Genomic DNA, 26,394 nt, shown 5'->3' with positions numbered 1-26,394 from the left:
CAAATAGCCATAATATAAGTTATAGTGTGACTTAGATGCAGAAAATTACTAATTGTCATTTCACATGGATGTATCAGACATCATTTTTATCTAATGGTTTGTAATCACAATGAACAGTTAACACATTCACTGAAGGATGAATAGTGGGGAGGCTGTGGGCATTTTATGTAACAATGTTGACCTTGGGGAGAATACTTTGATGACTTTTATATTTAAACAAAAACCTAAGCAGAATGTTATTTTATTGACATAGTAATTAAGCATTTGAATTCTGGCAAACTGTCCAGTTGACAGTCATGTTTGTGTTTTTCCAGGGCAGCAGAGGTGAAATAGGACCAGTGGGACCCCCAGGACCACCAGGTAAACTGGTGAGTAGTATTTCCAGTCTCCAGCAGTTTATACGCTTCATACAAAACATGGTCAACTTATAAAAATAAGCAAGGAGAGAAAAACAATGTGCGAAGAGTGATTTAATCATCCTTGCTTGATTTCTACTGTGCTGTGAATGTGTGAAAATGTAAATGCGGAATTTCACATTATATCTAGGATACCCCCAGAGGGTGTTTGAATCAGTGTGGATTGTAGCATACATTTTGAAACGAGGAGAGACACGAAGTGCTACATTTGGCCTCTGGTTGTTCTTGAAATTGAAGAGAAGTATGTGAATGCTGCCTTTGACTTCTCTGAGTAGGCTTGTTTACACAGCCAGAGAAGCACTACCATTGCACGGGCTCCACTGAAAGAGCCCACTGTTGGGGGCGGGGGGCGCAAACCTGGGAACTGAGGACCTCAGAGGTGGGACAGAGCGGGTGGAGGGACTCGCCTATTTCTTCCTTAGACTGTGGGAGAGAGGCAGATTTGAGGAGCAGAGCTATACCAACCACAGCACATTTATTTTAGACAGGAGTCAACACACCCGAGGTTGTGTCTGCCTTGCATGCTTGCGGTGTTGCAGTAACACTGATTTGGGAGATTCTGTGTTTGTTTTTCAGGGTTCTCTGGGTAGTCCTGGCCTCCCTGGCTTGCCTGGCCCCCCTGGACTTCCTGGAATGAAAGGTGACAGGGTAAGCCAGCCCTCCAAAAAGTTCCTTATGTTTTGATTTTTACTATGAGAAACCAAGCTGTGTGTTTGGTGCAGTGGAGATTTTTATAGCAATGATCATAGACAGTGATCAAGAAAGGCATCCTAAATTATTGAGAGTTGGGATCAAGAAGCAAAAGAAGTCTAAGATAATAATTTCTCAGAAGGAAAAAATGAAAGTTGAGAAAAGTAAAAATTTCAGTTGTAATCATACTTCTGTTTAGTTTTAAATTTACATTCCTACCAGTCAGGTTTATGTGGGCATGAACAGAGAACACCCCAAGTTTTCAGCTTTTGGACAACTGTCAGTTTCTCCAGGTCTCACCTGACAGTTGTTAGGTTGTGAGGAGAGGAGCAAGACCTCGTCTGTCACATCATTCATATGTGTCCTTGTCTGCTAGCCTGATATGGGAAGTTGGTTCATTTGAAATTATGTAGTTGAATTATCTCCAAATACTGAAAAAGTATTATATTTTATTCAATACAGGGAGCAGTTGGTGAACCTGGTCCAAAGGGTGAACAGGTGGGTCCAATCAGAAGAATATGAGATGCAGTGAGTAATGCATATTAATGTACCTCACCAGCAGGGGGCACTGGCTGGTTTATGGTGTGAATAAAAAGATGGAGGCTAGCAGTTTTGCTCAATGTGCTTCATTCATAGTGTGTGAAAGCTAGAATTTAGTTTTGTCTGTAACCTTATCTACTACTTCAATAAGCTGGAGCTGATGATGGCTCTGCCTCCAAGACCACACATTGTCCTTCCTATGAAAAGAGTGTCCTGGCTCTGATTCACAGGATTGGTTTACTTGTAACTGATAGAGCCTTCTATAGCCACATCATCATATTTTGAGTTCTTCTGTATCAAGACTTTAACAAATAAATTATGAACATGAATTATAATTAATCCTTTTTGTGGGTTCCTTTTTCTACAGTGAAAGCCTTTTTTTCAAGGAATACCTAATTTTATTTACTAATTTATTTTTTAAAGTTTATTTATATTGAGAGAGATAGAGACAGTGTGTGGGGGAGGGGTAGAGAGCTAGGGAGAGAGAATCCCAGGCAGGCTCCATGTTGTCAGCACAGAGCCTGATGTGGGGCTTGAACTCATGAAATCATGAGATCAAGACAAGACCTGAGCTGAAACCAAGAGTCAGACACTTACCGACTGAGCCACCCAGGTGCCCCAAGGAATACCTAATTTTAAAATTGCTGGATACAATCATTAATCCTTAAGTTTAGAAGAAACTCAACCTCGCCTTCTATCTTTTCTCTAGGCTCTCTTCTGATTTAGACTAGCCACTGACAGATTGAGAAGCCATTGGGAGCATTTTGTATTTCTGCATGATCCAGGGGGCACTGTGGGCACTTCGGAATGCTTATCCATGTTGACTGGTTAAAACTGAGGCAAGGGACTGAGAATTCAAAAATGTGACTTTTAATCTTAATTTTTAGGGTTCCTCTGGTGAAGAAGGAGAAGCAGGAGAAAGGGGTGAACTTGTAAGACATTTTGTTCTGGTTAATGATGAGCTGTACTGATTTCTAATTGTATTAGAAACATATTTTTTCTTTGCTACTGTCACTTGCTGACTTCTATAGTGGCTACAATGTTTCTTACATAAACTAATGACTTCCCAAGACTGCAGCCAAGATCAAGTAAAGCACAGGGGAAACACCCCAAAACTGATAGACCTGGCCTTAAGCCTTTGGAGAATAAAGTATTCTCTTATAGGTGGTGAATTTTCTTGTGGCTTTACACCTAGACATTCCAAGTGATTCTTATAGGACTATAGAAATTCTGTGAATAGTGCCTATCATGGAAACAAAATTAATTTTATTAGGGTTACAAAGCCGTGGCTCACAAGTGTGACTGTAGGTATTCTCTGTAGTCTAAAACCTTCCAAAGAAGTGACCTCCATCTCCAGAGGATGCTGCTGCTAAATCTCCAGAAAGGCAGTAAGAATGAGAAAAAATTATCTTTATTGCAAGAACTGCTAGATCTGCTGGCTCATCTCTATGGTTTTGACACAATCTAACATGACCTAATGTGAAAACTTATGTTTGGTCCTTTGGAGTGGTAACAGATTTCTCATAAAATAGTTCCAGAGAGCACTTAGTGCAGGAAAAAATTCTAGTAATGTTTTATTCAGATTATCAGGATTTAGAACTAATATAAATGTAGCTTCTAAATTAGGCAAAGCTCTCTATTAAGTAAATTTGAAAAAGGATTATTTTAATTTTATTTTCTGTTAAAATTTTTCATTTTATGGGCTAAGAGGATGTTTTAAGTCATTCTGTTTTGTAGTGGAGATGAACTGATGCGCTAAAACTTGAGCTGAATTCACATCTAGAATTAGGGGTGGGAGATTTCCAAATTTTATTTTTTAAGCATAAAACCATTCATATTTGGTTTGATAGACTTTTGGGGATAAGTTTTAAAACACTGTTAGAATTTCAAAAATGAAGTCATCAGGTTTAAATGTCTACTGTGTTTTGAAATAGCATGCTAGTTTGATATCTTTTGACTTACACGTTTTAATTCTCACACCTAGCATTTTAGATCTAGTTGGAGCCTTGTAAAGCTCTGATTCAACCCTGTTATTTAACAGGTTAGCCAAAGGCTAGGAGGTTATAAAGCTCACAGAGGGTCACAAAGTTAAGTAGTGGAACTGGTACTAGAATCCAAATTTTGAATCTAATGTTTTTCTGCAGTGCCAGGGTCCATCTGTTCATAGTTTTCTGTAGATTTCAGCAGCACAATAACCTTTGAAATGTTTTTAGTAGACTATCAAATGTGAATGCATTGTTCTAATACAATTTTTTTTATTGATTTAGGGAGATATAGGATTACCTGGGCCAAAGGGATCTGTAAGTACAATGAACAATAATGGTATAAAAAATAAAAATATCAATAAAACTACAGAAAATGCAATACTCTGCTTTATGAAATCACTCTATAAAATTCAATTCTTAAAGGACTTACCTTCAAGGAAATTAATGTCTAAATTTATTCTTTGAGTAATGGATTCATCCAAAGGAAAAAAAAATACCTCACAACAATGTAAATGGATCTACCTTTTGAACTCACTACTCTGAAGGAACTTTTTTTCATAAGTGGCTCAATGAGAATACATGGTAATTTCTTTCACAAATGGGTCATTTTTTTCATGTTTATTTACTTTTGAAAGAGAGAGAGAGGAGAGACAGAGCATGAGCAGTGGAGGGGCAGAGAGACAGGGAGACACAGAATCTGAAGCAGGCTCCAGGCTCTGAGCTGTCAGCACAGAGCCCGATGTGGGTCTCCAACCCGTGAACCACGAGATCATGACCTGAGCCGAAGTTGGACGTTCAACCGACTGAGCCACCCAGGCGCCCCAAATGGGTCATTTTAAAAGGACTGACTTGTCCTTTGGGGTGACAAGAGTATAAATAAATTTCATTGGCAGTCTTACGATTGCAAATATTTCAGTAATTTTATCAATCTCCTGTGTGTTCTAGTTGGGGAAGTAACAAAGTCATAATGCATAAGAAAATATAACAATTATTAAAGCTAGAAAATGATCATCTCATTCATCATTTTACAGAAACTAAACTGATGTCCTTAGATATTATATGTATTCAGAATTATAGAACCAATAATAGAACCAATTATTACAACAAGACTAGTAGAACCAGTTACAGAAACCAGCAAACCTGGGGTGATTTGCTAGTTTGAAAGGAATGCACATCTAATACAAAGAAATTTAAAAGAGTATAAGGAGAAAAGATGAAGCTCAGACTCTAACCTCAAATGCCGCCACCACCAGCTTCTGGTTTATCTTTTTGTCCCTCCTGTTTCTGGAATCTCCACTGTTCTCTGTCCCGTACAACACATTATCCTCATAGCAGCCAGTGTCATCTAGATAAAAATATAAAGCCCACTATTAATCCCTCCTCTGCATAAACCCTTCAGGAATAACATTTGGTAGAATAAAATCAGACATTGAGCAAAATATACAAGTCTTGGATGAAGTGGACTCTGCCTTGCCAACCTCACCTTTACCTCTCTGGAAGTTCATCTGTTTGCAGTGCTTTTTGCTTGGCAGGCTGTGTAATGCCTTGTGCTGTTCTCCTAGCCTGAAACACTCTTCCTCTTTCCTTAGAACACCTACTTCCTGCCTAAGCAGTTAGCCCCATCCTGAGCCAGACTTTCCCCCAGAGGACCCTCCCTCTCAGACTTGGTTACAGTGCCAGCTCTGGGCTCTTTACATACACGTGAATTAAAAAGTATTAGGTCACCTGTTTACATACTTCCTCTAAACACCATTGATAGTCTCAAGCTTCAAGTAACATCTTTATGCCTAAGAATCTTTGACAGAAATATCTTACGATTGACAAAAACATAGAGTAAACCTTGGTAGGACTTCGTAATAGAAATCCTACTTCATGGGAATGCAAGCTGGTGCAGCCACTCTGGAAAACAGTATGGAGGTTTCTCAAAAAACTAAAAATAGAACTACCCTACGACCCAGCAATTGCACTACTAGGCATTTATCCACGGGATACAGGTGTGCTGTTTCGAAGGGACACATGCACCCCCATGTTTATAGCAGCACCATCAACAATAGCCAAAGTATGGAAACAGCCCAAATGTCCATTGATGGATGAATGGATAAAGAAGATGTGGTAAAAGCTTTTATATATAATGGAGTATTACTGTGCAATCAAAAAGAATGAAATCTTGCCATTTGCAACTACGTGGATGGAACTGGAGGGTATTATGCTAAGTGAAATTAGTCAGAGAAAGACAAAAATCATATGACTTCACTCATATGAGGACTTTAAGAGACAAAACAGATGAACATAAGGGAAGGGAAACAAAAATAACATAAAAACATGGAGGGGGACAAAACAGAAGAGACTCATAAATATGAAGAACAAACGGAGGGTTACTGGAGGGGTTGTGGGAGGGGGGATGGGCTAAATGGGTAAGGGGCACTAAGGTATCTACTCCTGAAATCATTGTTTCACTATATGCTAACTAATTTGGATGTAAATTTTAAAAAATAAAAAATAAAACAAGTTAATAAAAAAAAAACAGAAATCCTACTTCCCTCTTTAGAAATAATCAGTAATGTTCAATGGTAAGAATTCTGGTTATAAAAGGAAAAAGTGAGTGAACAATGCAGTGATCAAAATGAGTCTCATTTAAATTTGGGAGTTAACTCTTGATTTATCACCTCCCTTCCTACCCCTCTTGTCTGACACCACCCATGTAATACTGATGCAGCTGAAGTGTGTTGTCCCAGAATAGGGAAATAATTATGAGCAGACACACTTCACCTTCCTCAGTGATGTCAGCATAGACAACCTGATAAGTAGGTGAAGTCTGTACACCAGTTTCTACTTTGGCATACCACTATTCAATTGAAGGATTCTTTCCAAAGACCCAGGACCCTTGTGATGCCTTAGCCATGTTGGCCCTTGATCTCTTCATCAAAATGTCCTGTCTCTTGTTCCAGAAGTATTTCGGACATAGTCAACAAGATGATGGACTCTGAGTTGGTTTCCTTTGTTTCCTGCCAGTTCTTTAGTGCACGTCCAGACTCACTTTGGCTTCTCCTCTGGGCAGTTTTAGAAGCTGTTAAAATTTTGCACTGTAGTCATTTGACAATTCCCAACCCTCCACAGCACATCCTTAGTGCTCTCTGCTGACACTGCCTTTCAGGAAGTCTTTAAGCCATAATTTCATCATAGAAGCAATTCTGACAGGTTGACTTAGATGAGTATCATTTTTTCATAAAGAAAGATTGGAAAAGGCACACTTGCTGAGCTATATTCAGATGTGTCTAGTGAAAGCCCTGCCTCACCACCTTCTCCCTTCCTCACAACGTTTGAAGGTTTAAAAAAGTTGGCTCTTTCTAGGTGAATGTTGCATATGAAAAGGAAGCAGGGTTAAGTTGCTTTATGAACTTTATAGTGAGCACTAGCATTCCTTAATGCCTCCTGTCCTTTTATCTTCTCATTCTTATTCTGTAAACAATGGCACATTGTAACTAACTACTATGCCATAAACTCTACCACAGGGAACTTAACAGAAAGTGAATTAATTTAGTCTCTTTTAAAGCAGTTCTTGTAGATGGGAACTTTAAAAAATGCTTTTAGTGGTCTGCTTTCAGAAAAAAAAAACTGTTATATGCTTTTGTGCTAAGGAAATAGTTTATTTTTCAACTTCTTTAGTATTTAGATTTTTAGCTTCCTCAATACTTCAATAAATTATGGACTCATTTTTTTTTTGTTCCAGCATTTTAAATGTATCGTGTTAGGTGCAGCATTTTAAATGTATTTAGTTAATGTTAGTATTTTAGAATTCCTGGATACATTTGGCTTCTTTAAATTCTCCAGAATGTTATAAAGCTAAATAATTTACGTTCTTGGAAATATGTTTATTTTATGCTTTCTGTATTGCTGACATACAAAGTAACCTGTCTTGTAGGAAGTCAGTGGCCTTTTTGTGACCAAAAATTGAATAAGTCTTGTTAAAAACTAACTTGTTCTTAGGAAGTGGCTTAAAGTATAAAAAAATGTGGTTTTAAATATATTATTTCAATGAGTATTTTGAAATAGTAACTCTACCAAAAAGAAAGATTTTGAAAAGCTTTACTTGACTGGAATTCTTAGAGACTGGAATTCTCAGAGCAGCATATTTGTAACCTCTGAGCAAATACCTCTTGGGAGATAAAATGTAAGCAAACCCCAAATTTCATGTAAGTCTTGTATTAACACGAAGCAGAACATTACTTGTGGATAGCCCTGGTTTTTTAACGTGCCATTGTGTTCTAGGTGGGTAACCCTGGGGACCCTGGCTTGAGGGGGCCTGAAGGCAGTCGGGGGCTTCCCGGAGTGGAAGGACCGCGAGGACCACCTGGACCGCGAGGCGTGCAGGGAGAGCAGGGTGCCACCGGCCTGCCTGGCATCCAGGGCCCTCCAGTGAGTGGCGGACAGTCCCCAGGGTTTCCCGTTGGAGACTTAGTCTCACAGCACCAGAAGGGGGGTGGGGAGCCAGGCTGGCCCAGACTTGAGCTCCTCAGCAGTGTGGGTGGGTTCTCTTGTAAATCCTGCCACCTGGTCACTTGCCGAGTCTGTCAGGTTACCATTTAACAATGTCTTCTTTATGGTTCTGTTTACAAACCGTCTTTTTTTTCTGTCCCAGGGTAGAGCACCAACAGATCAGCACATAAAGCAGGTTTGCATGAGAGTCATGCAAGGTAAATAAATCATAATGTCTTGACTTTTGTTTGCTTTAAAGGTGGGAGATCTTGAATAATGTTAATATTGTTTTATCCAGTTTGTTGCCACACAAAACCTTATAGCCTGAAAAAAAAAAAAAGGTTACACACACACACACACACACACACACTTTTTTTTCCCCCTTTGGAACACAAATTCTCAGGTATCCTTCCCCCTCCTTAACATCCTACTACTTAGTGTATAAGGCACTGACCTTGGCTCTTTGTGTAGCTTATATGTGAAATAATTGACAGTCTTCATGCCCATAAGAAGCATAAGGACATTATCTCTACTCATGTATAACATAGGTAGAAAATTAATAACTAGTATTTTACTAAAATGGTGATATATTTTTACTTTGCTAACCTTTGTCTAAATTCATCTACGGCTACAGCAGTTGTCTGTCATAGCTCTTTCAGAAATGGTCTAGTTCTAAAGTCACATAGCAAAGGAAACTGGGGACAAAGAAACTTGGGAGATCCTATAACATGGAGGCCTTCTAACAAATAATTAACTTATTCTGGTTGGAACCAATTCTGTCGCGATACTCTTCTTTTGTATGCTCATGAGATAGCCTAATTTGTCTGGTAGACTTGTAGAGCTTTCCCAGAATGAAATTGTCACTCTATATTTGAAAACCAATATAAGTCTCTTCATTGCAGACACTTAATCTTAAAAGAATATTTCAATTTTATATGTTATATCTCAAGAAAATTATAATTTTATGTTAAGTTTTACATAAGGCAAACTAGAATGTTCACATTTAAACAATTTTAAATTGTTGGTTAGGAATTTGTTTCCAAATCATAATCTCCTTCACACCTTAAAGAAAACATTATACTGGCATATTTCCCATAGAGTATTTTCATTGGAAAGATTTCTTATTCTTCATCATTTTAGTGGATGATTCTTAATCTATTTAATGGTTCCTGAAAAAGCCCACAGTTATTAATTTTTAAGACAGACTATGAACATTCCCAGGAAGCAAGCTATTTTTAGTGTCTGTTGTCTATTCCAAGCATGAAAAAACTTTTGAGAGGGGAATCTAAAAGAAGTTGTGAATGCTCAGGATATTTTAGCTTACTCAGTATCTTCAAACTAAAACTGTGGGGCTAGGTCTCAACTACTGTCTCAATGCTAATTCTGGACAATGTCCTTGCCTTTTCAAAAGCTTCTGGATATCCACTTCTACCTATGTTAAGAAACTCATTTTCTTCCCGTCCTGGCTTTTCAGATAACCAGCCAGGACTCAGGTGACATACTCTTCCTTTTAGCACAATACCCATCAGAAAGACTTGCTGTGTTTTTGTTTTTTTTTTTTTCTCACCCCCCTCCTCCCCTGTCTCAAAACAGCAAGACCAAATATATCCAGGGAGAGCTGAATAAAACAGCACCAGTGAAGCCTCTTGGCAGAAAGTCCATGCAAAAATGATCCAACTTTATTCACTTCTCGCCACCAATTTTGAAGCTCTGGGGACACATTTAGAAAAAAAGACACTTGAAATACCCCTTTTATCATTTGAGTCACTTTCATGCTTCTGACTTCTATGGGCTGTTTTGTTTATTATCTTTTAGAGCATCTTGCTGAGATGGCTGCTAGTCTCAAGCGACCGGACTCAGGAGCCTCTGGCCTCCCTGGGAGGCCTGGACCCCCTGGTCCCCCAGGACCTCCTGGAGAGAATGGTTTCCCAGGCCAGATGGGACTTCGTGGCCTCCCAGGCATTAAAGGCCCCCCTGGTGCTCTTGGTTTGAGGGGGCCTAAAGGTAAGTCATTTGCCCAGGTGGAACAAAAGAACATACACTGTCCTTTTTCAGATGTATTCACACACCTTTCCAAGATCAGAAAACTATTATATGACATCCTCTTGACCTTGCTGTATGACAACAGTAGACCAAAAACTAGAATTAAGGTCCCTTGATTTTTAGTACTTCAGTCATAGTCCAAAATAAATTTTACAGGATCTTGTAAAGGATCAACCAGCTTTTTTAATTTTTGTTTTGAGACTCTAAAATCCTTGTAGAGTTCTTCTGAGATGGCAACCAGCCTTAGAATGTTTGTATCCGTTACTTAAACTAACGAAATTTGTTTGGACATAAGACAAATTACATCATGAACTGAAGCTCCCTCCCTCTTCTTTTAAAAAGTGACACTGGATATTTAGTTCTGATGGATTTTTTCCAGCTCTGAGGTATAATCTAACTTTTTCCCCTTCTTTAACATTTAAGGGAAGGTGAACAAGTTTGTTTCTTCCCCCTTTTATTTAAAAGCAAGTTAAGCCTTTAAAATCAGTATTTTGCAGAAATATAGGATTGTGAGAGTGTGTTAGGTATTCAGCAGGACCTGCAGAAGGACTGGTTGCCTCAGATGGTGTTTGCTGGTTGAGGTGAGTAAGTATGTCAGCTTGTGTGGGTGTGTGCCCTGGATAATTTACAGAGAGAGCTGAATAAAATCAGGAATTTCTGTCTTATGGTGAGTGACTGACGGTTCTCTCGGAAGCTTCAGAAAGGCATGGCATCAGAAATCAGAGACAGACTTGTTTTTCTTTCAACGGTGGTGTTCCAATTAGGGATAAATATTATGGTGTGAATGGTCAGAGGGCAAGCAAGCTGCCTTTTTGGATCTATAAATGAACTGCTGATGCATTTGGCTAACTACACTTTCAGCTGGAACAATTTTGTTAATTATATTTGATTTGTTTTTTTTTTGGCATGTGCACTGCTGTATGTGAAAAAATGAGCCCTAATTGGAACCTCTTGTAAGGCTGGCACAATTTCCAAGCTTTCAAGGGGCTGGACAAAATGAAATATGGAGAGAGCTCGGAGCTCTTCTTAAAGAGAACTGAATATTTTCTTTGAAAGAATCACATAGTCATTCATCTTTATCCTGCTTTTAGCTGTTGGTTGAGGAACTCATGAGTGGGTACTCTGTGGGTAGGCCACATTCACTCTGTTAATAATTTCCAAGGAACTCTGCTGCCTCCGGTGGATTGTTGAACCAACTTAGTTGGTTCAGCTGCACCAGAGCCCACAGATGACTCCTCAGCCTTTCCTGTAAGTTTCCTTTAGAGCAGTGGTTCTGCAAGAGTGCTCCCTGAAGCATCGGCACCACCAGGGACCCCCTTTGCAATACAAGCTCTCTAGCCCACCCCAACCCCACTGATCCAATCAGAGACTCTGGAGGTGGGGTCCAGCAGCCTGCGTTCTAACAAGCCTCCAGATGATTCATTCCTGTGCTGCTACGTGCACTGGTGTAGTGCAGTCACCCATTTTCCTACTGGAAACACCTTGTAGGGGCTGTAGAAATCACAGTCCTATTCTCTTTGGCCAAAAGGAAGTCTGTATGTGGGGTAGAACTTAATTTTGAATTAGTAAGAGAACTCCCCTCAAGTTCCATCTAATTTTCTAAGAAATAAGAATGTCTGTTTACTTACTATGCTAGTAGAGTCTGCCTGAAGTTGTGTTTCTCAGCCCGGGGTGCACAGCGGAATTACCTGAGGAGCTTTAAAAACTGCCCACAGCTGGGTCCCATTCTCAGAGATTCTGATTTAATAGGTTTGAGCCGCAGGATTTAAAAATATTCCCCATGTGATTTTAATGTACAGCGAGGGCTGGGAGCCACAGGAAACAAAGGTGAAACGTTCAGGAAGCTCTCTGGGAAGGTCTTAGCAGCACTGAATTATGGCTGGGTTGGGCTGAGTTGGCTCTAGCAGATAAACTTTATTTTGAAGGGAAGAAAAATATATTTGTATATTTGGAACCTGGAAAATGTCTCTAGCACTAAGTTTATTCATTAAGCGTAGTCTGATCATATAAAGGACTTCCCCCTAATTTTTCTTCAGTATTTACAACATAGTTTATACTCTAGAAGTGATACAGTCTTTTTTTTTTTCTAAAGGACTTTCTCTCCCCACCCTCCTTTCATCCCTGTATTGTCACTGGGTTCCTTTAAAGCAGCATCTTCTGTCAGTTTTCTTGAAATTTGGGGTATGGGAAGAAAGGAGTACTATCCTCAGATTTTATCCAGCAGTGCTATCATGAATTTGGAAATGTATGATTCCAGGTAACCGGACTTGACCTTTCTTGTCCTAGCACATCCAGTATAACACTAATATTTAATTAAAAACATATAGTGTTCCACTGGCCAAAGGTTACAGATCAGTTTTTCCCTGAGAACAAATACTTCGCCATTTGAAATTTAAATGTTCAGCTAATTAGAGAAGAGATGTATTTCAGTGTCACCTGCTGCCTTCTTTCCATGACTAATAAAGAAGGGACAGTGAGACTTGCTCTGCCATATTACTTTGAGAGTCTTTTTCCAAGGATATTACTACATAAATAATGAACAAATAAATTTTACTAAAGCTTTTAGCAGTTCAGGCTAAGCCTTTAATAAAAGCATTTTTCCCTAAAAAAGTACTCTGCAAAACACAGTGAAACATTTTCAGTGGGAGCTAGTAGAAATATGCCTGAAATCATACTCAAATCTTAAATCATGTTCATATTTTTTGGGTTTTCATTGGCATGTTTTATGCGATACTACACTAACATGTTAAGACCAAGGCCCCTTCTGCATGTACATTTTATACATACTCAAGCAGAAACATGGAGACTTCTAATTGGCGTTATGTTCACTTTGCTTAGTGTTAATTAATCTTCCATGTTGTCAATACTACTTTTAAATGTTCCCGGTTTGGATTAATTTTAAGTCCTGTGGAGTAAGGCCATATACATGTTTTTAGATATTTTAGTGAGTCAAACAGATGTGTCAATATGTAAATGAAGGCTTGAGAAAGTACACGTCATAACTGTGACTAGAACTTTTTTCAGTATTAATCTGTTCACATGGAGTTGGAGCATCAGTTATGGCTTTCAAATAAATGAAATAAATAGCAGCTCTGGAGCAATGAGAATTTCTTCCACGTTAGCCGCTCTATTCACAGTGAGCTGTTTTTCTTGTTACCGTGCATGTTTCCCTTCTTACCTTATGTAAAGCTTATTTTACAAGCTCTTTATATATATTTTTCCACAGAGTAGGCTAGCTATTAAAGGTAGACCTTTAGTTCCCTGAGCTGGTTTTCATACATCTCGAAAGGAGACATGATCGGGGTTTGAAGAAGTGGATTAACCCCAGGGGTAACACAGCCGGGCTGCAACACGGTTTGCCGTGGAGTAGCAGCAGCTCACAGTGTGGCTCTGTCTCAGAGCCCATCTCTAAAAATTGTTTTTCTATGACCAATAACCGCAAGGCAGCATCAGGATGAAGACCGCAGTCTTAGTCCTTGCAAGCGACATTTTAAAGTTGATGTGGCTTCGCTCTAGAATGTGTTTAACTTTCACTATCTGTGTGGAAGTTACATTTTAATTTATAATCTTCATCTCACATCTTCAGAAAATGTGGCACATTTATTGGCTCTTTTCTCACTGCAAGCCACCAGAATTAGAGTGATATGACATTTAAATTGCTAAGTTAACAAGAGCGCTTAAGTTCTTAGTTTTTAAAATGCTAATTATCATATCTTCCTAATATAGTAAGGCCATGTTGATGATGAGTATAAAAAAAGAGCTTACGTGAATGTGAGTTAAACTTGAGCTCTAGATCCCTATACGGTATTTATATAAATTTAAATTGTTTTTGAAATACAGTTGATTCATGATAAAAATACTCATACAAGGACATTCACAGCTAAAATCAAAGTATGGTGACTAAACATTCACTTCATAATTAGATTTTTTTTTTACTATTTTGGTATGCATGCTTTTGTTTTTTAAATTATTATAAATGGGACACAATATTGAATGAAGCTGAGCTGACACAAATGTTTGGAAAAATGATTATATATAGAATTTACTGCAAAATGCCACTGCCTCTTCTGAGCGAGTAGTAGAATAATAATATAATACTGTACCAGTGATATAGTAGAATAATGCCTTCTATGGGGAGCAGGAAAAGTCAGGACCGGTTGACTAAGGTATTGGGGCACTTTGTTAATGAGGCCAAGTTTCTAGGTTTCTCTGCAGGGGCCAGGATAATTAATGAAACTTGGTTTTCTGGCTGCTGAATCCCCAAATTCAATCAACTGTCTTGCAAATACACATGGTTGGTTGCAGTCCAAAGCATTTTCCCTATAAATAATAATCACAAATGAAATGTAGGCACTTGTGACAGCACACTTTAAATTTTGAAAATTCATTAATTTATTTTTGGTGACACTAAATTTATATTGTTTGAGAATTTAAAACTATATTAAAAGATATTTAGTGAAGAGTTTTTCTCCTACCCCTGTCTCCCATCTGCTTAGTTTCCTTTATTCTTCCCATTGGGTAATCCCTTTTATTAGTTTCCTACATATCCTTATCAGTGATAAGGTGCAATATATGATAATATACTTCCCTACATCTTTTTAGAGGCAAGTCATATTATCCTTTGGTAGTGATCTGAACCTTGATTTTTTTCATTGAACAATTATGTCTTGAGATCATTTCAAAGAGCTTCCTGATTCTTCTTCATAGCTGCATAGTATGCCATTCTATGGAAGTACCATAGTGTATTTAACCATTTCATGGACAGTTAGTTTCTAATCTTCTACCATGATAGCAAGGCTGCAGTGACTATCACTGTGTATTTCGTTTTTGTACAAATACAACATAACCTCTGTACTTCTAAGATAAATTCCTAGAAGTGGAATTGCTAGGTAAAATGGTACTACCATTTGTAATATTGATAGATATTCCAAGAAACTGCCTCAATTCACAGTCTTATTAGCAACAAGTAATAATGTATTTTTCCACAGACTTGCTAGTATATGTTTAATTAAACTTTGGAATTTGTGCTGATCTTATAGTTCAAAGTAGCTTTCTTGTTATTTTTAATTTCCATTTATTTTGTTGTGAGAGTGATGTCAGATAATTTTCCATATATTTCAGAGCTATTTTTTTCCTTTTAATGACTTCCTTGCTTATATATTATCATTTTTTATTGTTGTTGACCTTTTTTTATTGTTTTTAGGAACCCTTCATATTCTGAATCATGACAGTAAAGCCAACTCAAATCTGAGGTTATAAAATAATTCTCCTTATTTTCTTCTGGTTCTTAAATTACATTTAAATATTTGATCCATTTGTAACTTATCCTAGATCACGTTGTGAGGAACAGATTCGACTTTAGTTTTTTTTCCAGTTGGCTACCCACTTTTTCCAAAACCACTTATTGACTTGTTTGACTATTTCCCACCTTAAGATGGCACATTTATTACAAAACAAATTCTTATATGTATTGGAGCCTGTTTGGGGGCTGTTTCACTGGTCTATCTATTCAAGTACCAGTACCACACCATTTTAATTGGCATAATATGTGGTAGGATTAATTCCCTTCATGTTGCTTTTCTTTTTGGAGTTTTGTGGCTACTCTGGCTTATGTGTTTTTCTGTACAAACTTCAGAATCCTCTTTTCTGGTTAAAAATATCTTTTTATTGAGATCATGATGAAACTTCAGCTTAGGGAGAACTCATACCTTTTTGTGATGATGTCATTCCACCTAAGAACAGTTGTCAGTCCTTTTGTATCCTTTAGAGATGTTAATTTTTTGTTGGATTTGCATATTTCTGATTAAATATATTCCTAGTTATTAATTTAATTGCTGTTTTAAATGGGATCTTTTTTCATTACCTCTTATTTCTGGTTGTTTGTAAATGTAAAAACTACTAATTTTCATATATTACTTTTGTGCTTTGCTATTTTACTGAATTCTCTCATTGTTTGTAGTAGATTTTGAGTTGATTTTCAAGGATTTAAGATGTACACTTATATCACCTGAAAATAGGGATATTTTTGACTCTCAAAGCAAATTACAATTAATAGTGATAAAGTACGCATCTCTATAATGTTTTGTCTGTAGTGGGACTGCTTCTCGTGTTTCCCTGTAAGCATGATGCTAGCTTTTGGGTTGAGGCAGATATATTTTATCAGGTCAGGGAAGTAACCATCGATTCTTATTTTACTGAATGTTGTATCAGGAATGCATATTTTATTTTGTCCTATGTCTTTTCAGCATCTATGAATATGGTCATTGGCTTTCCCCCCACTTGGATCTCTTAATATAATTAATTGACTCAATTTTGGTTTTGCTTAAAGTTTAAAAATATGGAACTTTCTTTTTATAAACATACAGAAACATAACATTTCTCTAATGAAATGCAGGTGACTTGGGAGAAAGGGGGGAACGTGGCCCTCCAGGAAGAGGTCCTAAGGGCTTGCCCGGAGCTACGGGTCTCCCAGGTAAGTGTGTTATATGGCAGCATGAGGTTGAGGAATTGGTAGCAAGTGGGCAGTCTGAATTGGAAAATATTTTAAAGAATTGCTCTTTGATTACTTAAGCATATCATGTAATTCTCAATAATGGCCAGCACAGATTTTTCAAGACCAACTTTAATGAAGAGTTAAATGATCTATAAATCATGCCTGTCTGTGTTCCTCATGAGAAAACATATGTCAGGGCTTAAAATATTAATTTCTTGAACAGATGTTTTTTTTTTAAAAATTGTGTCAAGGTCCAGCCACAGTGCACTTATTAGAAAATTCTGAATGAATGAGGTCCTATCCATTTTTAGCCTAGTTGATAGTTTTATTTTTTAACCAAAAAGAGCAACAAAAAAGTTTTTAAGTTTTCAAACTATTCATGTTGCACAGGGAGTAACTGAAATTTTCTTTTAAAAGCTCCTGTTTCAAACATCCAGACCCTCCAGAAATCCATATCCAAAAAAAATAAACCTGAACATTCCAACTCCTATAGTCACAAAGAGCCATGCACAAGCCACATATCACAGCTGTGCTGGCTGAGGTAACAAAGTCACCTCTGTGTGAAGAGCCTGGATTCTCTCACTGGGCGTCTGTTCTCTCTTTGCACACTGGCTACTCTGTCCCCACAGTCCAGGCTGCCACACACTCATCCACTGGGAAATGACTTAGAAGCCCAACCACAGAAGCAGCATAGCAGGGGAAGTCAGTTGGGTTTGAGAGCATGAGTGACCTGGAGCCTCCCAGCAAACTCATAGCTGCTGAGGCAGTGGCTAAGGAAGGCCCCCAGCGCTGGACCCTGGAGCTGAGGAGAGGCAGGGTGAGAGGCTGTGCAGAAAAGGGTGGCCCACACTCCTTCGGTGGATTTGGAAAACTTGGTTTAGAGAAATTTAGAAAAAGAAATGCTGATTTTCTAATTCTGACAGAGGCTTCCATATTCAATCATGGCTCTAATTGCAGCCAAAAACATCACTGCTTTCTCATTACCCATTTCGTTGCTCCTGGGAATTGCTTTCTCATTAAAAAAAAATTTTTTTAAATATGAATACATTTGGAGATAGCTCACTGCTTTACTAACCCTGCGATTCATGAGTCTGTCAAGATGCTTTCACAAATTGATAAATTTTCGTGATTGGAAAAGGAAAGAAAATCTGGTTGAAGCTACAGGAGACCAAGAGAAGAAGATTTTAGTGTATGATAAAGTCTGTATTCATTGATGGATGTTTACAAGAGGAAAGGGAAATGGAATTTTCTGAGTGCTTTCCTCCTTTATCAGTGGCAGCAATAGGTAGTTTAGAGCTGATAAAAATATCATTACAATGTACTTAATTATCTATATATTACAGGATTGCCTCAGTTTCTCCTTCTCCCATTTTGTTGACAAACCACATAACGGTTCTTGGACCAGCAACTTGCACCCTTGGCAAGATTTTCCTTTATCAGAAATATATTATCATTTCTGGTGACTCTTACTTTCAAAAAATCTGTTGATAAGCCATGTTTTAAGTTTAAAATGGGAAGATTGAGGGAAAACCAGCTCTGTATGTATAGTGTCCCAGGCTGTCATGAGGGGACACGTTTCTGCCCACATGCAGCACCCCACCCAGAGCTGCTGAATCTGACTGCGAGGATTTACATGTAAATGTAAATGGCTCCGGGGCCACTGCTCTACCAGAAAGGGGCTTCCGTGATTTGCTTTTTAGTACATCAGACATTGGTGTGTGGGCAGGTTGGTTAAGGCAGGACAGGCTCACCACTGGCAGCACTGACCGCTGACTGGTCCTCATCTTGTCCTCCTTGTGAAAAAAATTGATTTGTTATAGCTGTTCTTGGGTTTAAAACTTAAATATAATTTGTTAAAAAATTCCGTGGGCTCACTATTTTAAGACTCCTAAACCTGTCCTTTTCCCTTTCCTCTGCCTTTTGCCAGTCCTTGCCCCTTCCTTCCTGGTACCATTCTGAAATCTGGTCTTTCTTTGTATATGCCTTTGTTACATTTCTATTAAGAGGATATATGACATTATTTAGTGAAAAATCTGGGTTTCAGATTATTTTTTAAAAGCTGAGGCTACCTTTCAAAAGCATGCAGTTTTCCAAGTGCTCTAGCACACAGGCACGAAGGGTTTATGTTTGCCCCAGTCACTGAGGCACCAGCTGGCTGCTTTGGTTTTTAGGTCAGCTCACACTCTCTTGTCTACACTATGAATATACTTAGCTAACAATTTCTTGAATCCATTAGTCCCTGAACAAGAGCTTTTAGGGTCATTTTTCCCCTAAAGCTAGAACTTGGAGCTTCTGAGTAGGAGCTCCTGTTTGGAGCTCCACGATTTAGACATCCTGGGTTCAAATCTTGACTCTGTCACTTACTAGTTTTCTGACCTTGGGTGAGTTTGACTCCAAATCATAAATGAAAGTACTGGTTCACAGTAAATTATTGCACTTGTTCACTGTCCGCTGAGAGGCTGGGACCTTTAACTTCCCTGGCAGAGCCTGGAATGTGATTAGGAACGTGGTTTCTGGTCTCTCACAAACGTAATAGTAACAGGACTATTACTAGTATGTGGAGGTCTGGAGGAACTTCCAGTAGGACTCTGTGCAGGGACTTGTCTGGAGCCTAAAAGAAAGAACCTGTAGAACAGGATATCCTGCAACCTTCTTGGTTATCCCTATTGTTGGATTGGGGACTTAAATCCTCCTGAGTGGAAAACGTTCACTTGATCATTCTTCCTGGTGCAAACATATGTGATATATTTGAAAAAATACAACTAACACATTAATTATCTATCAGTAATCAGAATTCCTTTATGCTTTATGGACAGTTTTAGTTCTTTTCTCCTCTCCGTATCTGTTTGGCACTGATTATTACACGGCCCTTTGGGGTTGTAATGGTACACTGCCTGATATGGACCATAGGTCATTATTGTAACTGTCATGCTATCATGTTGGCTGTGGTGCTCGGTTCTTTAAAAAGTACCTATAAATCATCCAGTTTGTTTCTCCCAGCCAGAGGTAGGCAGAACAGGTATTTAAGAAGGGTGGGCTGGGGCGCCTGGGTGGCGCAGTCGGTTGAGCGTCCGACTTCAGCCAGGTCACGATCTCGCGGTCCGGGAGTTCGAGCCCTGAGTCAGGCTCTGGGCTGATGGCTCCGAGCCTGGAGCCTGTTTCCGATTCGGTGTCTCCCTCTCTCTCTGCCCCTCCCCCGTTCATGCTCTGTCTCTCTCTGTCCCAAAAATAATAAATAAACGTTAAAAAAAAAAATTAAAGAAGGGTGGGCTCTGGAGCCAAACGCCCAGGTGTATGCACTGCTCTTTCACTTATTTTTAGCGACTCTGCCTCTTAGCGCTTCAGTTCTCTGCTGCATCCCAAGGCTGAGAACCACATCTACCCTATAGAGTTACTCAGGAGGATCTGTGTACATGTTACTAAACGTGAAACACTTACAACAGCGCCTGGCATATGGCAAGCATTTTGCAAATTTAGCTGTCATTATTTTGTTATTCCTCTGTTTCTATTTGAGGAAATGCAGACTTACAGAGGTCACCTGCTCTGACAAAGGTCTGTCAGCTAATTAGTCACAGAGGCAAATATTCATACCTTCTATGTCCAGGTTCATGTACTGGACAAAACGATGCACTGGCTGCCTAGTAATGGGATTAGCTTGCCTTTGCCACGCTAGCCATATAACTTCGCCATGTTTCATAACCACATAGTGTCTTGATTTCTTTTCTGCCTCTCTCACAGAGCGGTGATTAGAGATCCCTGGGACTTTAGATGCCCCCAACCCCCATGCCCACCTTCAGTTTCTTACCAGAGGCCTTTGTGGTATTGCTTGATTGGGTTGTCTCATTAAGAGTAACTCTCTATGCCTGCTGCCACCAAACTTGCCCACTTGGGACCAATTCCTCGACACTCTGGGGGTTTTAAGGGAAAATAGTTAATATTAGGTCCTGATCTCTTCTGTGCATTCAAACTCATGAGGGAAAGAAACAAGTTAAATAAGGAATCATATGTATGTGACCACCAGGAATGTGGCTTGTGAGCTGCGATGCTTTCCCTTTTTGGATGAGGAGAGGAGGGTAGAGCTGGCTTCTACCTAGGCACACTAGGTCACACTAGGCAACTGGGCTATTCAGGTTTCTTATGTAAAGCTGCACATAGGTGAGCTTTGCTTGTGAACACTGAGTGGAAAAAAAAAAAAAAAAACCAAAACTCCAAACCAAGGGCACACTCGGTTTAGGCTTGTTTAGCAGTAGCCATTTATCCTATTTCCATTACTGCAGCTGTTTTATCTGGCTATGGGGATCTTCTATAAACAAACCGTTTTATGCCAATTCCTTAAACATATATGCTTTGTCAAACACGACAAATGCAAGCTCAGCGTAAGGTGGATATGTAAGAAAGTCCCTGGAACACACATTTTACATAACCCGTGGATAAGTCACCAAATTAATGCTGAAAATTACTTGCAGGGTTCCCCCCCCCCCCTTCCTAAAGGCCTTTATACACAGTCACTTTCACTTTGCAGCCTGCAGTAGATCCTTCAGAATGTTCCAGCAGGGACTGGCCTCCATCAATGTAACATGGCTACCCTCTAGTGTTCGCACAGAGAATGACATTCATTTTTAAAAACGAAATGTTTGGCAGTAACATTTTTATAGGTCCTTGAAATTTCAGAAAACTATGTAATCATTAGCCAGTTAGTGCAGCTAACACACCCATGAGGCAGACAAAGCAGAATGAGAACACTTCAGATCTGTTTTCTGAGGAGCTGAAGGGTAGTTTATAGATATTCGCTAATGTAGCTGCTAGACTTCTTGAATGATTTGGACTGTGACATTGTATCACCCCAAAATTACGCTCCTAAACAACACCAAGAACCTTGGAGAGTAAATACCCAGCGTCAGGACTCACCAGAAACTGATGATTTGTGAAGCCTGATTTTTTTCCTCTGGCCAGTTTTACAGGACAAAACCTCAGAAAAAATATCTTTAGTTTCTTTTGATAGTTAGAGCTCCAGAAGAATCAATACTAACTCTTGGCTGTGGTGCCGCTTTTACTTCCCGGTTAATTCAGGCTCATTAAACCCCAAACCACACACGCAGGCACGCGCGCACGCACGCGCACTATTATGCATGCACGCACACGCAGCATTAGCGGCTCAATAGGTATGGAAATACTCTCAGATTGAGTAGTGGTTAAGGGCCCTTGCTTCTAGTTCTGACGCCCTCTAGCTGTGTGATGATGGACAGTTATTTAGCCTTAAAAAAATTTTTTTTAATGTTTATTTTTAAGAGAGAGAGAGACAGAGAGACAGAGTGTGAGGGAGGGGCAGAGAGAGAGGGAGACACAGAATGTAGGCTCCAGGCTCTGAGCTGTCAGCACAAAGCCCTAAGTGGGGCTTGAACTCACGAGCTGTGAGATCATGACCGGACCTGAGTCGAAGTCCAACTGAGCCACCCAGGCGCCCCATGCCTTCTTAACTCTCACTTCACACAGAGGAAAATGGGATCAATAACGAGCACAGTTCAGGGCCATGGTAAAGCGGGAGCGTTGTGTAAGTGTTGATGGTGATGATGGTCAGAATGACGAAGATGACATCCAAAGCCTCAACGGGTAAATTGCTGTATTTGCCCAAGGGAGAATTGGACTGGATGTGCTTTACATAAAATAAATCAAGGATACACAGGATGGCCTTATCAACTCTTTTTCAAAGGATTAGCAGGAATCTGGAATAAATGCAGCAAGTGAAAAAGCCTCTCCTGCGATGTGTAGAAATGGGGAAGTATAATATGAAAATCTAAAAAAAGCTTTCCTTCTGCTTTCTAATATGGTTGAATAGTAGAGAATAAATCCCCTTAAATTTAAGATTTTAGGCAGGAGACTGGCTCTACAAATGTTAAAAATTTGGATTAGTTGCTAATATTTAGAAATTGAGAGGTGTTTATTAAAAAACTCAGCCTCTAGCTTCCCTTGACAATGATCAGAGGTTCTGCTGGCCCACCTTCCCTTAGGGCAGCTGTTGGCTGGAGCAAACTGCGGGGGGCACCGTTCTGCCATTCACAACAGGCCGCAGTCCTCCCTGTTTCCTCCCTAAAACTGATGTGGAATAGCGGTCACCAGTTTTCATTACATTTGTGTTATGTCTTCTCCTAAAGACAGCAGGGTGTTGTTTTTTTGTTTTTGTTTTTTTTTAGTTTATTTATTTTGAGAGAGAGAGAGAGTGTGTGGGAGGGGCAGAGAGAGAGAATCTCAAGCAGGCTCCACACTGACAGCTCAGAGCCCATGCGGGGCTTGAACCCACGAACCGTGAGATCATGAACCGAGCAGAAACCAAGGACTGAGCCACCAAGGCCCCCCACCAGGGTGTTTCTTAATCTAGGACCATTTCTTTACTACCTTAAAGGTCAGCAAACTTTTTTTGTAAAGGGCCAGATTTTTGGGATTTGTGGGCCATGTGGTCTCTGTGGCAGCCCTACAGCTCTGCCCTTGGTAGTGTAAGAGCAGCCAGAGGCAATACAAAACAGATGACTATGGCCCTGTTCTAACAGGACTGTTTACAAAAACAGGGGTTGGCTCATTTTGGGCGATCCCATGTTTGCCCGCCTGATCTGTATTACCTGTTTTGCTCCTCCTGTGGTCTTTTGGTTTGTGACCTCTCCTCTGGGCATTTTCTCCTCTTAATCTTGATTTGATTTTGTTAAGGCCGACCTGGTATGTCTCCATGATAAGGCGTATGAGAATTACCCTTTTTATGCACGTCTGTCTGGCCTTTTAAAGCTTAAAAGAACAATGTTGAACAGCAACCTGTGTCATGAGACCTGAACAGGCCCTGCTAAAGCCGTATTTATAGGTGCTGTTGATTAGAGAAAAATGTTCTCAGGGGCCTTGTCTTTAGAGGGAAACGTAATCATCTGCTTCATTACAACTGAATATAGTCGAATGGAAGCTTATGGGATAAATTAAGGGAAATTACTTACATCTCTGTTTATCTACAGCCTGGAGATGGATAGAATCAAAGATAATTATTCTCTTAATGTTTTGTCCTGGGGCACCTGGATGGCTCAGTTGGTTGAGTGTATGACTATTGATTTCAGGGTTGTAAGTTCGGGCCCTACATTGTTTGTAAAGATTACTTAAAAAAATCTAAAAAAATAAAAAGTGTTGTCCTATAATTTTGCTTTGTGTAGATCTAATTGTAAATATCACAGGAAGAATGAGATCTTATATGTAAAATAAGATATCTACCTTCTTTCTAAAAGTATGTGAGATATATGTAATAAGAACACTTAATAAGACCAGACCACTATAATAAGACCAATACAAGACATATATTAATAAGACCACTAAAATAGAAAAAGAGAACTAAAACCACTGAGAAAGAAGGAAACTGCCTTAACCTAAGCAAATGTGTAATTGAACATGCTCACCATCTTGGCTGAATGGCTGAGGTAAGAGGAGCTCTATAGAACTATATCATCATGGTGTATACAATTTGTCTTACGCAGATTTCTTACCACCACCTTTGTGCTAAGAGTATGAGAGCACTGCTGATGTGATGGGGTGGGTAAACATTCAGCAGAAACTCCCCTCTGTATTGGGTGCCATGCCTCAGAGAACATGCCACACGGGGTGATCAAACAACCTTTGAATGTGACAAAGGGAAAAAATGCTCCTGAGGAACTTAGGCCATGATAAAGTTCATGTAGGGGTTAGCCCCTGATGGGAAAACATCTGGGAACTTTGTAGGTGCCCTGCACATGCTTCTAAAAGACATCAATCAGTGATATCCTCATTAACATAATAATAGCCCCTATGTATCAGATGCTTTCAGGCATTGGAATTTAGTTTTAAGGAAGCATCATCCTGTCTTGTAGATGAAGAAACTAAGAGGTTAGTGACTTGCTAATGTCACCCCATTCACAAATGGCAGAGCAAGAACTTAAGGCTATCTTTCTGCCTCTAAATCCTGTTCTAACCCCTGACCTATATACTTCTACTCACTGTCTGGAGATTGATCACTTATTAGGGATGATGCCACTGGAAAAATATAATGTGAGCCACAATGAGAGTTGTGTACATAATTTTAAATCTGCTAGTAGCCACATTAACAAAGTCATAAGAATCAGGTGAGATTAATTTTAATAATACAGTTTATTTAGCCAATTGTGTCCAAAATATTATCATTGCAAAATATATCATGTCATGTAATAAGTCAACATTATTAATTAAACATATTAAAGTTTTACACTGAGTTTTCAAAGCGTCCAGGTGTGTTTTACACTTACAGTTAATCCCAATTTGACTTAGTCACATTTCAGCACTCAGTAGACCTATGTGGCTAGATGCTACCATACTGGGTAGTTCAGCTCTACTGAACTTTGGAAACGTGGGTTAGAGATGCTGAGGTCTCCTTCCTCTTTTAATTTCTAAGAAACCCAAGTTCAGTGAAAGAATTTTAACATGACATCATGTCTTCATCATTTCCAAAAGCACTTATTAAGCTCCTAGGTGCACACTGCTGGCTAGGGGAGGGGGGTCCAGTGCCATCTGTTAGTTTGCAGCCATTGGGGCTCTCCTGTTTACATGTGCAATCATTTGTGTGTTTCAGGTGAACCAGGTCCTGCCAGCTATGGGAGGAATGGCCGGGATGGCGAGCGAGGCCCCCCTGGGGTGGCAGGAATTCCTGGTGTACCCGGCCCCCCGGGACCTCCTGGGCCTCCTGGTTTTTGTGAGCCAGCCTCCTGCACCATGCAGGCTGGTCAACGAGCATTTATCAAAGGGCCTGATCAGTGAAAAGCTTAGTGCTGCGTGGCTGTCTGCATAAACAATGCCTGGCAAAGGGGCTTGGAGGGGAAACACCACCGAAGCTGAGGCAAAAGACAACAATGCATTACCTTCAAAGTTATTACATAAGTCTTATTTGACAGATTTAAAACAATGGTGCTATTCAATAAATCCTTTCTTTTTTCTTGGAGAGGAGACAGCAGAATCATCGGATACAAAAAAAATCAGAAAACCTAAAACCCTCCCTTTAAATAAATTTATAATCCCATTCCCAGGATCTTGAACTTTAGTGTGCTATACGTATGTGATCTATCATGGGCCACTGTGCCAATAAACAAAAACAACTGTTTGGTTTACCTCAGTTGTAGTAGTTATTTTCATTTTTCATTTAGATGTTGTTCTCAGATTATCATTTCAGCTATACAGAGGATTAGCAGACTAGTTCTGAAGAAACCTCACTGCAGTCAATAGAACTGGTGCTTAAAATTCCCATCAATGTGTCCTCTTGGGAGCAGCAAGAATGTGCTCTGCCCCATGCAACAATTTCCGTACATCACTTGCTGGTTTTCGTAGGCAGCCTGGATTTTTGTTAAACTGTACTGTATCCCAAACCCATTAATTTTTGAGCTCTTCTATGTGAAAGCAAAGAAGGAATTTTAATATCCTGCCATTCGTAAGTTTTATTGATAAGATTATTTATTTTCAAGGTTTGAGGTAACATCTCTGGTTGTACCAAAAAAATAAATATGGTTTCTTAAGCTCTTGCATGTTTTCTTATAATCATGTTCAATGAAAAGAAGTCACTGAACTTATTTAGGTACAATGAAAAATATCAAATTCCTGGTATTTCTATAGGCATGTTTATAATATTAGTGCTTTGTTTCTGTAGAGAAATTAAGCCCTTCCTGTTCCTTAGGGGTCATTACCCTGCCACAGTTCTTTGTATGTATGTGTGTAGCATGGGGGAGAG

The 26,394-nt window shown here is 39.3% G+C and overlaps 1 protein-coding gene and 1 long non-coding RNA gene across 2 annotated transcripts in view; one reads left to right on the top strand and one right to left on the bottom strand.

The window, feature by feature from the left end:
- Nucleotides 1–26,182, top strand: part of COL9A1 (collagen type IX alpha 1 chain) — an 88,556-nt gene extending 62,374 nt beyond the window's left edge. Inside the window, exons 29-38 of the mRNA XM_086707173.1 lie at nucleotides 315–368; nucleotides 993–1,064; nucleotides 1,569–1,604; nucleotides 2,534–2,578; nucleotides 3,914–3,946; nucleotides 7,901–8,047; nucleotides 8,271–8,325; nucleotides 9,923–10,111; nucleotides 16,545–16,622; nucleotides 25,249–26,182. Of these exons, the coding sequence (XP_086563299.1) occupies nucleotides 315–368; nucleotides 993–1,064; nucleotides 1,569–1,604; nucleotides 2,534–2,578; nucleotides 3,914–3,946; nucleotides 7,901–8,047; nucleotides 8,271–8,325; nucleotides 9,923–10,111; nucleotides 16,545–16,622; nucleotides 25,249–25,433 (894 nt within the window). The 3' untranslated portion in view covers nucleotides 25,434–26,182. The remainder of the gene's footprint in view (nucleotides 1–314; nucleotides 369–992; nucleotides 1,065–1,568; nucleotides 1,605–2,533; nucleotides 2,579–3,913; nucleotides 3,947–7,900; nucleotides 8,048–8,270; nucleotides 8,326–9,922; nucleotides 10,112–16,544; nucleotides 16,623–25,248) is intronic.
- Nucleotides 4,732–21,852, bottom strand: LOC147581017 (uncharacterized). The gene is made up of 3 exons (XR_015251315.1): nucleotides 21,552–21,852; nucleotides 20,449–20,551; nucleotides 4,732–4,976 (listed from the first exon to the last, which is right to left on the bottom strand). It is a non-coding gene; the product is annotated as an uncharacterized LOC147581017 (long non-coding RNA).
- Nucleotides 26,183–26,394: the final 212 nt, after the last annotated feature.

The sequence above is a fragment of the Puma concolor genome, chromosome B2, assembly GCF_028749965.1.
Source record: "Puma concolor isolate L17-30 chromosome B2, mPumCon1.1.hap2, whole genome shotgun sequence".
NCBI lineage: Eukaryota > Metazoa > Chordata > Mammalia > Carnivora > Felidae > Puma > Puma concolor.
This window is presented reverse-complemented; position numbering and strand designations above follow the sequence as displayed.